Raw genomic sequence first — 16,938 nt, 5'->3', positions numbered from 1 at the left:
GCCGGTAAGGCTGTGGACAAGCATTCTTCCTTAGATCCAGCTGCAATAGTTGGAGATATTAGTGTGCTTCCCCACCCCACAGTTCTGCCAGAAAGGTGATTTGTATGGGATCTCTGCAGTCCAGTGTAGGAAAAATAACACTGGGGTTAACGGAAATTGTTGTTCCAGCATTGATTAAACCAATTTGTGCCCTTAAAAGCAAACCCACAGAGGATCAGGGAACGCCACCTGCTAGGCAGAAATGCAAGCACGGTGCCCACGGGCTGAAAGGCAATAACAAGCAGCTGACACCACACGGTCCTCAGACAGCACAGGAAATAACCTCATGGAAAGACTTTTCCTTTTGTTTCCTTCAGCTCTGTCTGGAGCAGTTCAGCCACCCTCTGCCCTCAGCTGGCTGCTACCTCCCATATGATGCATGCTGGAAAGGACCTGAAGAGCTCCCGCTCTGTGTCAGTCCAGAGCCAGCTGGTTTGGCTGGAGCAGCTGCTGTGGGCTGACTTTGCTGCAGGAAGGGAAGCAGTCATGCTGCTTCAGCACCACCTCAGCTCCATGGGTCCTGAGTGTGGGGAGGACACGTCTGAAGCTGCCACAGCTGCTGCGTGGGCAAGGCGATGTGTGTAGGTACCAGTAAGTCTAGCAGTGATGGGCCTTCATGGCTGTGGCAACATGATCTCTTTCAGTGATCTTTTGTGCTCTAGTATTTGTACCGCAGCTTTGCTTTGCTACAGTTTAATTCTCCCTGAAGGAGGAAGAATTTCCAATTAGCCCAAGGAGGATTAAACCATGGTGAGCATTGACTTACAAATACGGGACAGTTACATTTGAGCAGCTGATCCAGTTATTGCCTCCGCTCCCTTCCTCGCTCCCTTCCCAGAGGCTAGGTCCCAGCCACAAGGAGAGCTGAACTGGCACACGGAGCTGCCCCGGGATCACCACAGGTCCCTGCCTCTCACAGCAGAGCGGTGCTGATGCGGGGCTGCCCGAAAGAAGGTCAGGTTGCTGGAAACGTCACTGCTTTGGAAGTGCTGGTGTGAGCTCTTCACCTGCCTACAAAGGCAGGGGTGGTCACCTCCAGGAAAGCAGTTGGCTGTGGCCAACATCCCTTGCCTTCAAACAAGGTCACGTCTAAGTGCAAAAAAATGAGTAGAGGTGCAAATACGCAGCACGCTATCCTGTCTGCTCTCTACACCATAAGGCTAGGTAGAAGGTCTAAGTAGCAGCCAAGTGTCATTGCTGCAAGAATGGCTCATTTGGGATGTCAGGATGGTGCACTGAAACTTTGCACCCTTCCTTTGGGTTATGTCGCTGTGGTGGCTTCCCTTGATGTCTGACATGATGCCACTTCTATTTTACACGTAGGTCAGCATGTCACTGGGAAGACGGGGAACAGCGGGGGTAGCTAAATATATCCAGGAGACTGCAAGCATCGCCTCAAAATTTAGAAACTTCTGTTTGTGATTTGTGGAAGAAAAGGAATGAGGTCATGAACACGGCAAAAGAGAGGGGGAGAAAAAGCTTAAGAAGGGAATGGAGAAAAGAAGAAAATGCTCAGAGAGGGCAGAAGGACAAAGAAGGTGGAGAAGCACTCACAAGGTAGGGCTTGAAGCAGGCAGCACATCTGTGCTGTCCCAAAGATGCAGCATTTCTGGAAACAAGCTGCAGTTGGGCAGGGTTTTACGTGGTTTTACTTGATGCAAAACTGATAACGTGCCCTGGTCTCACAAAAGACAGGGGTGCTGGGTTATCTGTTAATACTGCCAGAACCTCAGACAGCTAAGTCCATCTTATTTTTTATTTTTTTTCCAGCTGTCTCCGTGCTTGCTGTATCTGAATACAGAACTTTGCTCCTTAGGCACTGCCTGAGCTTGGCAACAGCAGGTTTTGTTTATTTCCTCAGTAAATGCGCCTGATTGAACATGATTCACATGTTTTCTTAGTGACTGCATGGGCTGCATGGGACATGGCAGTTTTTCCAAACTTGCTGTGATTCAATGGAATTCAGGCATTTTCATATTGAACATCTGTGACTTGGGGAGGATCCATGTGTTTTCTCAATGAATATGAATGGAACTGGCAAGGGCCTCGGCGTTTCCTTCTTGCTTCTATGCTTGTAATTATCGCAGTATATAAATATACAGAGACTTTCTCAGAATTTGCACTGTGCCTAAGAAGATCTGACAAAATCTAGATTTTGCTCAGCCCTGTCTCTCTACGTAGGGAGGCCAGTCAGATGTAGTGATATGATCTTGTGCGTCTCCCCTCCCGCACATGCAGGCACACACGCATGCAGACTTCTAAACTTACTTTGGAAACTGCTTTTCCCTCTTACCTGGATATGTGGACTGTTTAGGTTATAGCAACATGGGAAAAAGCCACCCTTCTCTTCCCTTCTCCTCCCCTACGTGGATACTTTTAGGGCTGTTGCAGTGGCTTTGCCCCTTCCTCAGGGAACTGGTGCTCTGGCACCAGAGGGATGTGGGTAGCTGTTCTCAGGGTGGCAACGAGCAAAAGAACTGCTCTCCCAAGTGCCCCACACTCCTTCTTAGCAGAGGACTTAACCTGCAGCAGCTCCTCCTGCCACTTTATTTTCTTTGCCCCGATTTCACTTGTCTGCCCTAGGATGAATGTGATTTTCTCCAACTGGCCGGCAGGAGAAAGAGGAAATGGAGTTTGGGAAGGGAGCAGCGGGAGCAGCAGGAGGCTGCAGGTAACTGTTGAAGCATCACACGTAGCTTTCACGGGAAGATGGATGTCTGGTACTTAGCATTTATATGATGCCGTATGCTCTCGGTGGCACCGAAGAAACACTAATTCTTCCCAGTCAGATACGGGAGTCAGGAATACCGAAAAAGGAACGAAATCCTGGTCCCCCTCAAGCCGACCCAAGTTCCTCCTTAGAGCTTATTTCTGGTAAGCGCTTCCCTGCCGTGCCGAGCGCTATTCACTGACCTAACGCTGGGGTAAAGAGCGAGCCCAGAAAGCGAGGACCCGAACATTAAGGCGAGAAAAAAGCAGAAAAAAGCCTGGCCGAATACAGAGACCTTGCAGGTTTCCGTCCGATTTAAATTCTCCCCCGTGCCCCTGCGTGTCCCGGCTCCCCGGGGCGCTCCGCTCCTGCCCGAGCCCCCCCCGGCCCTCCGAGCGCCGGGGGGCGGCGGGGGGCGGCGGGGCGGGGGCTGCGCGGGGCGGTGGCGGCGGCGGCGGCGGCGGGGAGCCGCCCTGCCCGCCCCCTCGCACTCGCTCGTCCTCGCAGCGCCTCGCAGGCTCGCCGGCTCTCCTCCTGCCGGCGCAGCGGCGGAGCATGGCCGGGCGGCGGCGGGGCGGCGGCGGCGGCAGGTGCCGGGGCGGCCGAGGGGGGCGAGGCGGCGGCGGAGCCCCGGCGCCGGCCGCCCCGTCGGGGCGGGCGCTGGTGCCGCTGTGGCTGTGGCTGTGCGCGGCGGGCGGCGGCGGCGCGGCGCCGGGCTACAAGCTGAGCCTGGCGGTGGACGAGGGGCTGCCGGCCGACACGCTGGTGGGCGACATCCGCGCCGGGCTGCCGGAGGGCTCCTTGCCGCCGGGGGGCTTCCTGCTGTCGGAGGGCAGCGGCGAGTCGGCGCTGCTGGCCGACTTCCACGTGCAGCCCGACACCGGCATCATCCGCACGGCGCGGCGGCTGGACCGGGAGCGCCGGGCGCGCTACAGCTTCGCGGCGGCCACGCTGCGCGGCGACGTGGTGCAGGTGGAGATCGCGGTGGCCGATGTGAACGACCACCCGCCGCGCTTCCCCAGGGACCGCCTGCGGCTCGACGTGTCGGAGCTGAGCCCCCCCGGCACCGCCTTCCGCCTGCCGCCCGCCCGCGACCCCGACGCCGGCCGCTTCGGCACGCAGGGCTACGCGCTGCTGGCGGCCGGCGAGCCGCCGCTCTTCGCGCTGCGCTACGGGCGCCCGGCGCCGGGCTCGCCGCCGGAGCCGCTGGACCTGGTGCTGCTGCGGCGGCTGGACCGGGAGCGGGCGGCCGAGCACCGGCTGGTGGTGGAGGCGTGGGACGGCGGCAGCCCGCGGCGCCGCGGCCGGCTGCGGGTGGCCGTGCGGGTGCTGGACGAGAACGACAACGCGCCCGCCTTCAGCCGCGCCGAGTACCGGGCGCGCCTGCGGGAGGACGCGGCGCCGGGCACGGCCGTGTGCCGCCTGCTGGCCACCGACCCGGACCTGGGCGCCAACGGCGAGGTGCGCTACGCCATCAACCGCCGGCAGAGCGACCCCGACGGCTACTTCGCCGTGGAGGAGCGCAGCGGCGTGCTGCGGCTCCGCCGCCCGCTGGACCGCGAGGCGCGGGCGCTGCACCGCCTGGTGGTGGAGGCGCGGGACGGCGGCGCGCAGCCCGAGGTGTCCAGCGCGCTCGTCTCCGTGGCCGTGCTGGACGTCAACGACAACCGGCCGGCCATCCGCCTGCTCTTCCTCACCGAGAGCGGCGGCCCGCGGGTCTCCGAGGGGGCGCGCCCGGGCGACTACGTGGCCCGCGTCTCCGTCTCGGACGCCGACGAGGCGGGCGGCGAGCCCGGCGTGGCGCTGGCCCTGCGCGGCGCCGACGGCGCCTTCGCGCTGCGCCCCGCGGGCGCCGGCGTCTTCTTCCTCTGCGTGGCGGCGCCCCTCGACCGGGAGCGCCGCGACCTCTACGAGCTGCGCCTGGTGGCCCGCGACGGCGGCGCTCCGCCGCTGTCCGCCGAGCAGCCGCTGCTGCTGCGCGTCGCCGACCTCAACGACGAGGCGCCCGCCTTCGCGCAGCCCCACTACCGCGCCGCCGTCTCGGAGGCCGCCTCGCCCGGCACGGCCGTGCTGCGCCTCAGCGCCTCGGACGCCGACGAGCCGGGCTCGCCCAACGCCGAGGTGCGCTACGCGCTCGAGGGAGCGCCCGCGGCCCTGGCGCTGCTGCGCATCGACGCGCGGAGCGGAGCCGTCAGCACCCGCGCCCGCCTCGACCGGGAGCGGCAGGCGGCGCTGGAGCTGCGGGTGGTGGCCCGCGACGGCGGCCGCCCGCCCCGCTCCGCCTCCGCCCGCCTCAGCGTCCGCCTGGAGGACGCCAACGACAACGAGCCCCGCTTCGAGCGCCGCGTCTACCGCGGCCGCCTCCCCGAGCACGCCGCGCCCGGCCGCTGCCTGCTGCAGGTGAGCCCCGGGGCGGGACACCGCGGCGCCGGCACCCCCGACGGCACCGGCCCCACCGCGGCCCCGTGCCCCCGACAGCCGGCCCGCCCCGACGGCCGTGTCGTCCCCCCGACGGCCGTGCCCCCTCGAGGGCCAGCCCGCTCCGACGGCCCCGTCCCCCCGACGGCCGCCCCGGCCGTCCGGGCGGGATGGGAGCAGCGGAGCCGTGCACTGCGGTGGCTAAGTCACAGCCTACGCAGCCTTCGGGTGTTTATTTTCTTGGTTTTAGGGCCTTAGGTTTTCTGCCCTAAAATAGAAACATTGCTTACACACTCTGCAGCGTGATGCAGCCCAGGTAATGAGCACAAAAGCTCGGATCTGCAGAGAGATTCAGGTGCTGGCTCTGTCCAAGCCCTACACAGTTAAACAGCCTGATTAAGCTGCCCACTTTGAAGGATTTGGGAGAGTCCTCAGTGTAAAATCAGTAAGATCACACATCTCGGAGGGTAAGTGTGGCACACAGGGGAACTTTACAGCAGAGGGTAATTGTGACACGGAGGAACCTGACATTAAAAAGCATTTCTGGGGCTTTGTAATGTTATCAGAGCTCTCTCTGATAATGAAGAGAATCAGTTCACCCTACCTTTACAGAAAATGATTCATGATAATAGAAAAAATGTCCACTTTTGTCCACCAAAAATCCTTCTTTTTTTGTGAGTGGGGTTGAATGGAGGTTTTTCAAGGCCAGGCTTTGCCAGATATCCCTTCTGCCTTTAGCTCGGAAGGAAATTTCAGAATTTCTACACTGGAAAGCCTTCAGCTTTGTATCTCATATCCCAAAGAGACAAAGGAACCCGGCTGCGGGGCAGGTGCGCGGGGCCCCTGCGGTCCGTGGTGCTGAAACGCAGCGGCTCGTGCTTGTGGTTTGGTCAGACAGGCGCTGCTTGAAGGACCCGGGGAAAAAAATAGAAATAAAAATGCTTGGGTTTGCTGCTTATTTGGTGTAGGTTTTCTAGCAGGTCAAAGCACCACGTGCAAGGGTATCATCTGGGGTGTGCTGAGTTTTGCAAACATCACCAGGCTGCCGTGATCCTGCTTAGAGAGTAGGAAAAAGTAGGCATGTTACACGGGTGGATGATCAGACCTGCGAGATTAACGCCAAAGGTGACCAAGAGTGTGGGAGGAATAACAAATGAGCATCCCTTGGGCTGCCGGGGAAGGAAGCTGGTCTTTCTGCATACAGATTAATCCTGTATCATCAGAGTGATGCCCACATTTCTCACTAGGCTTAATAGGTTTAATCCTTAAACATACCCCCTTTCAAAATACCCTTTTCCAATCCATTTTCCCTGCTTTCATCCTATTCACCTGTCATAAGCAGGAAAAGCTCTCATAAAGCAGGTGATTTCATTTTCATTGCTCTTGGAGCTTCTGCATGCTGTGAATGAAGAAAATAGTTTTATTTTGACCAAGCCATCTTTCAGGATCTGTGGTAGGAGTCCTGGCTCTCACTTGGCTCTTGAACTTCAGAGCTAGCATGAAGAGGGGGTGACCCCAGAATGTGTTATCGCTGCTCCTGAAACCAAAAGCCACAAAATGCTGTGCAGTTTTTTCCTTTGTGTTCTTCACTGCATGCTGTTAATGGGAGATTTCTTTCCTTCTGTGAAGCCTTTTACTCTGCCTGTGATAATCAGTTAGGTTATTGTTCCCTTCTGCCTCCTTGCCTTTGGGATAATATCTCAAGGGGTAGATAAATGAAGTGTGTCAGCTTGCATTTAAGCCTGTCTGTCACTGGTTTCTGCTGTTCTGTAGAAAGTCACTGGTTGGAGAAATTAACTGCACTGCATGTAGGGGACACAGAGGTTTCAGCAGCTGCTGGAACCACTGCTGTTTCCCAGGCATAGGGACAGGATTTTCTGTGTTGGCAAAAGGCTCTCCCTTCCAGTGCAGATTGCCCAGGAAAGGAGAATCTGCGTCCTGAACAATAAGTGGTGTTTGTTTATGTTGGCTAAGATAGAAAGAAGCGTGGCAATGTAATGATCGCATCACTGAAAAAAATAACACAGGTGAGATCAGAAATCTGAGCAGACAAATGGGAAAAAATCTTAATGAAGAAAAGGGAAGATCAACGTGGAAGTGGAGATTGGAAAGTAGTATACAGGTATACAGTGAAACACGTATAACTAGATTTTTGAGGATGTTATTAGAGTTTATCACATTTTTGTGTCTTTGGCTACTGAACTTCTGGCTTGTAGAAGGTTGTGATAGATGCACCTTTGTTAAAATTTAATGATTACCGTTGGTGATTGAATCAAGTCTTGCGCAGGAGAAGTAGGCTGAGTTTGCACAGTGTGGTCACCATTATGGCACATAGCAAAGGACAGGGGCTGCAGGGTGAACGAGGGGTGTGTTTTGTGGTTCCTGCTGAAAGGGAATGGTCTTTGAGGTGGCAGCACTTCTGAACTTGCAGCCTTTGGGGCTATTTCATAAGTAAAATGCAAATCAGTACAGGTTGGGTAAGGGAACATTCAACATAATACAAGTCTGTTTTCTGTGGATCTTCAGTATGACCTAGAAAGGAGATAAGATGGACAAAAAGTGAGAGCAGCTCTGGCTTTCTTCATTTTTATTTATTTATTTATTTTTTTCTTTCTATACTTGTCATCCCAGTCTAATGGAGCAATGTGATTGCAAAGCCTGTGGACAGCTGAGTGATGATGATGATGATGTCCTGTTTCTGTGCACCTTGGAGTCAGCTTGGCAAGTTCAGTCAGGTTTAATAGAGGATGATTTATGCCTCTGTGATGATTGCACCTCTGTGGCCTAAGGGTGATGAGTGTGACCTAGTGTCTCTCTTGTGAGCCATTCTCTTACTCCTAATGTAATGAATTGAGGAATAAAGTTTTCCCATTGACCTGCCTTGATAGCACAGGTTAAATTATCGTTACTAATTTCATTTTTGAGCTTTTTAGGTGATTGCGGTGCTTTGTAATACTCATTGAAATGGTTCTCTCTAGTACAATACATCTATCTCAAAATTAGAGTACTGAGTTGCCAGGTCTGTCAGGATTTTAGCCTCCTACCCGAAGCAGCAATATATTTTCTTTGTCTCTCATGCAGCAGGCTAACACTTGATTTAAAGGAAAATAATTCAGCACATCAGGTTGGCACCTCTTTTTCTTAGGTTGTACCTTTTACCTTGGTGAAGCAGAAATGTGCCAGTTCTGCTTTGTATCCTCCAGGGACTCCTGCATAAATGAGTATTTCTCCCTTATTGGGCTATGCAGAGCTTAGAGTTAGAAAGAGATTTGGTGGCTATTGCAGCTCTCAGCTGAACTCCTATTTCAAACTTAATGGAGGTGTTTATTTTGTGTTACACAGCACGGCACATTCTGTATATGTTTGGGACTGGTAGGTTAAACTTGCTTCCCCAGCAAGGGTGTGCTGGAGCTTGTGAGGTGCTCTGTGGCAGAAGTGTAGCTCACTTAATTCTGCACATGAGTTCTTAGGGAAAGTATAATAATGCATTTCAAGCCTGTAATTGCATCTTGAAGAGAACATAAATTGTCATGAATTAGTGACAGCCATGTCAGTAGTTTTTTCTAAGTTCATTTTCTTTCATGGTTTATCAGAAAATATGTTTATTGGCTTTTGAGTGATTTCTGACAGCACAGAAGAGGAGAAAAAACATATGTTATCTGTCAGATGATAAAGACCTATGTACATTCCGCTGTTATGACAACTTGCACTTTTCTGGTCCATTAAGGAGGCTGTTTTAGCTCACTGGTTAGAGCTCCTCTGTTCCTTTTATTTAAAAATGACGGTCCTTCTGGTGCTGAGCTTGTGAGGGGTTTGTAAATGCAATGACAGCAAAGAAAGATTTTGTTTAAAGCTCTAGAAGCTAACCTAAGTATACTTGCAATTAGTCCATGATTAGGGAAAGGCCTGTGGGTTTCTATAAAATAATATTTAAAGGTATAATAAGAAGGATGCTTGGTTTTTGATTTTTGTTTAAGTGCTTAGTATATTTCAGATAAATTGTTTTTACTTGAAATACACATTTCCAAGAGGCACTACCAGACGGAGAGGGTTCTAAAAAGGACATTTTAACATGCAGCTGTTCCTCATTTCTTCTCTGCCTTCTGCAAAATAAAAAGAAAGAAAAGAGGATGAAAAGGGATGAAGGCTACATCTCTGCTTGAAGTGATGGAGGCTTGGAAGCCATGATCTTTCACTGGGCCCTTGACCAGGTAGCAGCACAGCCTGCATCCTGCATTTTCCTTCCATTTCTTTCCCTGAATGTTGAAGCGAGGAGCTGAAAGGACTGTCCTTTCTCTGAAGGTTTTTGGTTTTAGATCATTTCATCCACACTGCGGTTACAGAAATGAAGCCAACAAACTAGGCTATAAAGAGCTGTAAAATCTGGCTCATCCTCATTAGACGTGAGAGAGAAAGAGGCTGGAAGAGATCAGGCCAAGTGGGCATCTCTAAGTTTCTTGAGCTTTCCAGGTCTAGCTTCACTGTATCCGATTTAAAGAATTCAGCTGCAGGGAAGAGTTAGGTTTTGTTTGATACATTTTAAAGCTACTGTAATTGACAACAGAGAGACCAAAAGCCAGGCTGAACTACAGTTACAGCGAAGAAATCAATCATCTCACCTCTAATTACGATGCAACACTATTCATTCATTCATCCATCTAATTAATACTATATTATTAAGCCTGACAGCAGTCACCATATCATGATTTATCTGTTTGGTATATGATTTTGAAGCAATTATTTTTCTATAAATTAACAACAGATATCCTTTTGCCCTCCAGAAGCCATTCAGTAGATTCTCAGTAGATTATAATAGCTTTGCAGAATAAAATCAGTTTTCATGGCTGCCCTGAACTTTATTTGATCTATAAAATATGTAGCTTCACAAGTATGGATGGTCTGGGCCTGGAGACTAATAAATGGCTATTTGACTGTGCAATATTCTGATGATTCCTGTATGGAGATGGAGGAAAGGAAAAAATTCAGAAAGCAAAATACATTATTTTAATGATTGTTTTAAATTTGCTTTAAATTGACAGGAGTTTTACATATTCTTTTGCTTCAGAATTCTAGTTTTGGTGCCCTTCTCTAGCTTTTTAATAATAGTAAAAGAGTTGTGAACAATAACTGAAAAGTTTGTAGGAAGGAGAGTCCAATTCTTGATCCTATCCATTCAGTGCCAGTCTTAAGCACAGGCTGCACACTTTAGGTGCAGGAAGCACAGATCCTAACAATGCACTGATATGAGAAGTGGGAAGTGGAAGCCTTAAACTTTTGCTGTTTTAGTTTCTAGTTATTCAGCAAGTTCCTTCATAGTCACTGACTTTCAGGGTTAGTGTTTGGTGTGCTACTGTTTCCGATGGGAGGCAGTCCCCTTCACAAAGGTAATGGTTTTGCTGGTGTTCACCTTTAATCAAAGAGCTGACTTCAGCAGTTGTTTTATGCCACACTCGAGCAAATTATAAATAAGCTGTAAATGGCTGGGTATGGCCTGTCTATTCATTTATCAAACATTAACGTCAGTTTATCATCCATATAGATTTTCATAAATTGCTGGGTAAGCAGAAGGCTTAGTCTTTCCTGGAAGGTTTTAAAACATTGGGAAATATATGAGTTCACAACCTCTTAAGGTCCAGCTTGCCAGGCAAAAGGATTGACACATCACAGAGTAAGCCCTTATTTTTATTTCACTGCTTTATTCATTCTTGAAAACAAACTTCTAATTGCACGCTTAAAAAACATGAATGATTTATAGAGTCTGCATTTGTCTTTTAAAATTCATGAGTTTGATTTAGAACCTACTCAGGAGTTTTATGGGATTTGGTGCAGTGTGCGCATAGGAGAAACTTGTTCTGTGATGCATTAATGATAGGGTTTGTTTGAGCAACCCTTACTCCCTGTTCCCTGTTAAATGGTAAGGAGCAAGAACACTGCTGTAGATTTTTAATAAATTACTTTATAAATCACAGTTCATTCAGTCATTTCTAAGCTCTTTGAGACCCTTCTCTTTAAACCTGTGCAAATCAGGAGCTTTTTAATTTCATTGGCACTTGAGTGAAATCATTCTTCTCTGGTGAATGTAGAATTGCAAAGGATTTGCATCATACCTGGGGATCATGTCCAGTAATGGTGTATTTGGTTCAGCAACAGAACTCCTCTCCTCATAAACATGTGTATATGTATGGTATATGTGTATATATATATATATATAAATGTGTAGGAATTTAAACAGTTGTATCCTATTTAACACATACGAGACCACATGCAGTAACTGTCAGCATTCACAGTGACCACCAGCACACAGTAATGCAGCAGGAGTGCCTGTAAGGACCCATATGCTGGCCAGCGGTGCGTGGGTATAAAATCTCTGCCTCCTTCTCTTGGCGATTACTAGGTTAGGGTTTTCAGGGTAGATGCAGGAGGTATGTACCAAAGTATGTGGATCACCAGGGAAATTGTTCTGTGTACCAAATCTGTATCATCCTCATTCCTTGCTCAGTCCTGTTTAAACCAGGCAGTGTAAAGAAAATGTTAACCAGGCTTTTCTTTACATGGGTGAAATTTACTGTACACACCAAATGTACAGTTGTCTCACCTCAACCCTTCATGGGTGAGACATGAGAGTAAGCAGAACATGTTTTAAGGGAAGATGCATTTGTTGCTGCCCCTTTTCCTCCACTCCACATTGATACGGAAGTTACTCCAGAGTGGGTTACATCTATGGACTTTGAGACACTGCTTTGCTAAGAACTGGACTTCTCTTGTGTAACTGACAGCACAGCATTAGAGACGCAGCTCTAGGTTCTGTCTTCTCTCCTCCCTTTCCTTAAATGAAAACAAGTATTACATTTCTGCCAGACTTTAATGCGTCTGATTCCTGTGGATGCGACTTAAAAATCAGGATGCTGTCATGCCAATTTACTTGCACTCACAGGCTGCACTGTTTTAAGAGTAAAACTGTTGTGGTAACAACAATATCTGCTATAATACAAGCAAACGTACTGACTTCCAGCCTTGACAGATGTCTCAATCTCCTGCACTGACCTTGTGGGACTCCTGTGTAGTGTTTTCGTCTCCCCTTCCCCCTTCCTCAGCTATGTCCCTCATGCAGGGAATTAGCTTGTCATGCTTATGTCTGCTCCACTTCCACTGGCTTCTACCTACATCTGGTACTGGGGAAGGGGTAACAGGAAGGGCAGTTTTTTTAACTAACGTCTGACTGAACATATGTGAGACAAACAACTTGTGTATGCCTTGGTGGTTTTTTTCTCTACAATTATAAATAAACACATATGGTTTAGTGCAGCGTCCAAGGAACTGGATGTATGTCACCAATCAGAGAAACTGCTGGAGACTCCTGCGCTCAGCCTCTGGTGGGTTACATGCTACACCATCTTTTGTTTCCTAATGTGTAAAACCCCAGAAAATATAATTTTATAGTACACATTTGTTTATGTTTTGTAGTTTCTATATTTTGTAGTTTCTTTAAATTCTGAACTCATGGCCAGTCATACTAAAGTAATCGTTTATTGGAGCCTGTTCTCCCAGTTGGCCTTCTGCACCATGACTGCCTTGATAATAGACCGACCATTTGTAGAAAAGAAGTTTTCTCAAAGATTGTTATCAAAGTCAAGGATTTATTGATATCTTCATCTCTGCTTCCATATAAAAGTAGGGCTATGTATTAAGCATTCTCATATAGACACCTAATTATTTTTACATAGGGATGTACTGTTTATCTTTTGATAGGCTATTTCTTTGGACAGTTATCCAGTTTGATTCTGTAAGAAAGTCCATACACCTCTATTAATTAGCTAATTTCTTGACTACATTTCAGTTTGGTACTTTTACCACTATAACGCTTGATAATATTACTGTAGGAGTGATGTTGTGCCCTTATGTGGAAATGGACAAGATAAAGCATGTTCTTTAACATGAATTTCTGTTCCGAAAAGATTTTCAGTTGTCTGAAGATGCTGTCAGATGGAGGAGAATAAGCTCTTTGAGACAAGGATTATCACCTTGTTAATGCTTGTGCTGTACATTGTGCTGTAAGTTTGTGATGGATAGGTTGTTTTTTGGCTGTGGTATTAGAAAATTTATTAATCTCAAGAATGCATCAACACAGAATTTAAACCTTAAAAATCACAGGTAAGTTTGGGGGAAAGGGATCAGTAACTGGAATTATGCCAATTCAGTGCTTGCTCTGTTTCCAGTAGTTTGGTTCCTGTTCTGTGTATTTGGTGCACAGCACTGTTACTCGTGCTTATCAAGACAATGAATAGAATATCATTTTATAGCATTTCGAGAGGTGAAATCACCAAAGGCATTTCAGATTTGTTGCTTACAATTGTAGTTACTCTAGCGTAGCCCTGGAGTAGCTTTTTAGCACCATTAGTGCCAAGTGGCAGTTGGTGTTCGGAGCCTCGTCAGAATCCAGTCGCCAGCTTGTGCTGGGGTGATAGGATGGGGCAACATTTGCTCAGGGGGAAGATTGGCTGTTTACCTCACAGCACAAATCAGCAATGTGTGTTTTTAAAACTGAACAAACTCCGTAATTCCTGCCTGCCTTCTGCTTTACATAGACCTCTAAGCCCGTGCAAAGTAAGTGTAAAATGCTACCATATGGTAATGCTGTACGACAACCTCGCGCCCCTTGATGGCTGCAGAAGTTGTGGGGCAGTGGGGAGCTGGAAGGCTGTTTTCAAAAGAGCCTTTGTTGCACAAGTGTGCAGGCAGCTTAGGAACATAAGCCTCGATGAAATCAGCCAGGACTTGTTCTTTGGGGGTTTTTCAGGTTCTCTGAATTTTGAAAATCCCAGCTAATTTAATGTGTGTCTGTGTCTCCAAGGTGGAGAGAGAGAGAGCTGTATTCATGGTGCTGTAGGAGCAAGGGGACGAAATAAACTGCAGTACAAACATGACCTACTTTCCCTGAGCACAGAACTTTTTCTTAATGTCACATATTTTAACACAATCTGTGCTTCCATCACCAGTGACACTGGAATAATGATTTTTCCCAAAGGTTACAGTTGAAGACAGACTCATGACTTCAAAAATTCTTTTCCTTTTAGATTTACATCCATATAATTTTTAAAGGAGCTAAGAGGGGACATTTCATTCTGGTTTTAAAAAGAAAGAAGAAAGATGAAAATGTATATTTGGCTTCTATTGTTGTTTGTTTGTTCTCTCCCTTTTGTTACTATTAAAGTAAAATTCCATATCCTGGAATTTGTTTCTTTTCTTTCTTTAGCTGTCTTTGAAGTTGATGTCTTTAGCAATAATTTTGGCAGTGCTGCAGTCTTATAATGATTTTGTTCTGATAGCAGGCTGCTTTTGCATTCTATTTTCATTGAAAAAATCAACCGCCAAATCTCTTAGATTTGTAATTTTCAATTAAAGAAGTAAGGTTTGAATTTTCTTGGAACTAATCACTAATTGCCTTTTTTTTTTTTTTTAATTCTCCATTTGTGCCTGTGTCTTTGGAGGGGAAAAAGAGCTGGCAGAGGGAACACTCATTTTGAAAGTCTAACTGCTTTTCATTTTCTGAAAGGTTTGTCTGAAGCTGTTTGTGTTGAGGACCAAGGCCAACATTCAGGACTTAGACCAGAACATGTGTTGCATTTCCAGAACACTGCAGTTATGGGACACATGTTATCCTAAAGTTTTTGAAACTCTTTTGTTGAAACGGTTGAAACACCAGTTTGGAGAACATTTCTGTTCCTGGGAGGGTTCTGATGTCTATCATATCTAATTGGAGGCCACTTAAAATGTACTTTGTTACTTCCCTTTTCCTTCCCATCTTGTTTTCATTTCTTCTTACCTGGTTTCTAACCATATGATCTTTTGACTAATAGCTGAGTCTGTACTAAATAAAAATGGAATGAGATGTTGCTTCACAAAATGCAGATTGACTACATCTATTAAGCTTAGTTTGTTTAGAAAATCCATTGTCAAAAGGATACCAAAATACTTGGCAAAGTGTTGTATTTTATCCACTTATTTTATCTTCTCCTTATTCTTCAGAACTTGTTCTAAAGTTTGTATCTGTTTTAGTCAGCATGATAGGACTGCAGTGCCCACATTCATTTGCTCTTCTTTTCTACACTGTTGCCTCTACTTTTGGTATTTTCAAGAGAAGCGGATTCCTTAAGACCTAGAATAGTTTTGGCTGCAAGCTTGTAGTTTTGTTTGTAAGTTCTTTAACAATTCTAGGTTGGATCCTCTCATTCTGAACACGGATTTAATGTTAACTTCAATATGTATAACTTCCATTCCCACATTTTCATTCCCTTTAGTTATGATAACTGCTGATATCAGAGTGAGGAAGGTACTCCTTCACCTCTCACTCAGTGGCCAATTTTAACAGTATGCTAGCTTCTCATCTTGGCACACCCATTTCTGCTCATTCTTTTCTATTTGGGAGTATCTACATATTTTTATCCTGACTGACTTAAGTCCCAGTCTTCCCCCATATCCAAACCCCTGTATTTGTCTGTTTGCCTTTAACTGTCCCTTCCATTTTTAATGTTACTTGCTTCTCACTTTAAAACTGAGATACAGGCTGTTGTTTATTTCCCTCTTTATTTTACACTCAAGTTATAATTACATGGTCTGAAGTATTCATGTCTAATATCTTTCACTTTAATTGATTTGTGAGTCTCTGAGAAGCTAAAGGTCCTCATAAAGAAATGATTCCTGGTGATGTGCTTTCTCTAAGAACATTGTAATTCTTTCTGGATATCTTCTAATCTAACCCCAGGGCTGAGGAGGCCTATAGCAGATACTGAGCTTTGTTCCATGTGATGATGGGGAAAAAATCCACCAAGCAACATACCCCGTGAGCATTAGCTCAACACTTTACAGCTGTTAAAATCTCATCTTCTTGCTCTAAGGACTAACCATCTATGTTTCTCTTGGCTCACAAACTCACATGTGAATTCATTCTAGTTTTGTGTGTGTGTGTTTTTTCCTTTTTCCTTTTTTTTTTTTTTTAATAAAATAGGGGTTAGCTGGGGTTGCTGGTAGAGTTCCCTCTCTGCTGGGACACTTCACTGGGTGATATGTTAGGGATTTATTTCATTAGGCCATGCATTCTTTAAGCCCCTGGAATCTGGACCTCCGTGGGGTCTCTAAGCACCTTCTGGAGATACCATAAATCTTTCATGTGACTGCTGGGATCCTGCCCAGCTCCTCTTGGCTTCTGCAGCTTCCGGCTTTTCTTCAGTAACTGTGCTTCTCTCCCATTTTTTTCTCACATGAATCTTACATGTCTCCAGTTAAATAAGACCCCATCTTCTTTCTCTTGTCCGAAAATTACTGAGGTTGCCCCCTATGCTCATCTTTCAAGTCTTTTTCTAAGCTTGTGTTTTAGCCGCTCTCTTAGTGAATATTTCTAGCTTGGGTATTCTTTGCTCTCTCCACTTCCTCCTGGTGGACAAGCAGGAGAAAATTCACTTCTGGCTTTAATCACTCAGCCAGAGAAACAATTGTTATTTTCAATGGCCAGTTACTTTATCTGGTTGGGGAGTTATGGTTGGAAACTCTTACTGGAAATGGTGTGTATGAGAAAAAAAAAAAGAAAAAAAAAAACAACACTATTTATAAAACAAATTCAGAATGTCAGACGAAGTTCATGAATGGTTTACAGGGAAGATTCCTGAACTGTCACAAAGAGTGTGGATATTGTCACTGTGCAGTTACTAAAAACGCTTTTCTTGTGTGGAATTGTTAATGAAGCCTTCAGAAAGCCTCAAGAGGCATACAGTCAT

The 16,938-nt window shown here is 47.2% G+C and overlaps 1 protein-coding gene across 1 annotated transcript in view; it reads left to right on the top strand.

Annotated features, from left to right (window-relative positions):
- Window positions 1–3,289: 3,289 nt before the first annotated feature.
- The window catches only part of DCHS2 (dachsous cadherin-related 2), a 106,667-nt gene continuing 93,018 nt past the window's right edge, over window positions 3,290–16,938 (top strand). The window contains exon 1 of the mRNA XM_068681020.1: window positions 3,290–5,149. Coding sequence (XP_068537121.1) covers window positions 3,305–5,149 — 1,845 coding nt within the window. The 5' untranslated portion in view covers window positions 3,290–3,304. The remainder of the gene's footprint in view (window positions 5,150–16,938) is intronic.

Source organism: Anas acuta, chromosome 4, assembly GCF_963932015.1.
Source record: "Anas acuta chromosome 4, bAnaAcu1.1, whole genome shotgun sequence".
Classification (NCBI taxonomy): Eukaryota; Metazoa; Chordata; class Aves; order Anseriformes; family Anatidae; genus Anas; species Anas acuta.
The sequence above is the reverse complement of the archived record's forward strand: the minus strand, read 5'-3'. Positions and strand labels throughout refer to the sequence as shown.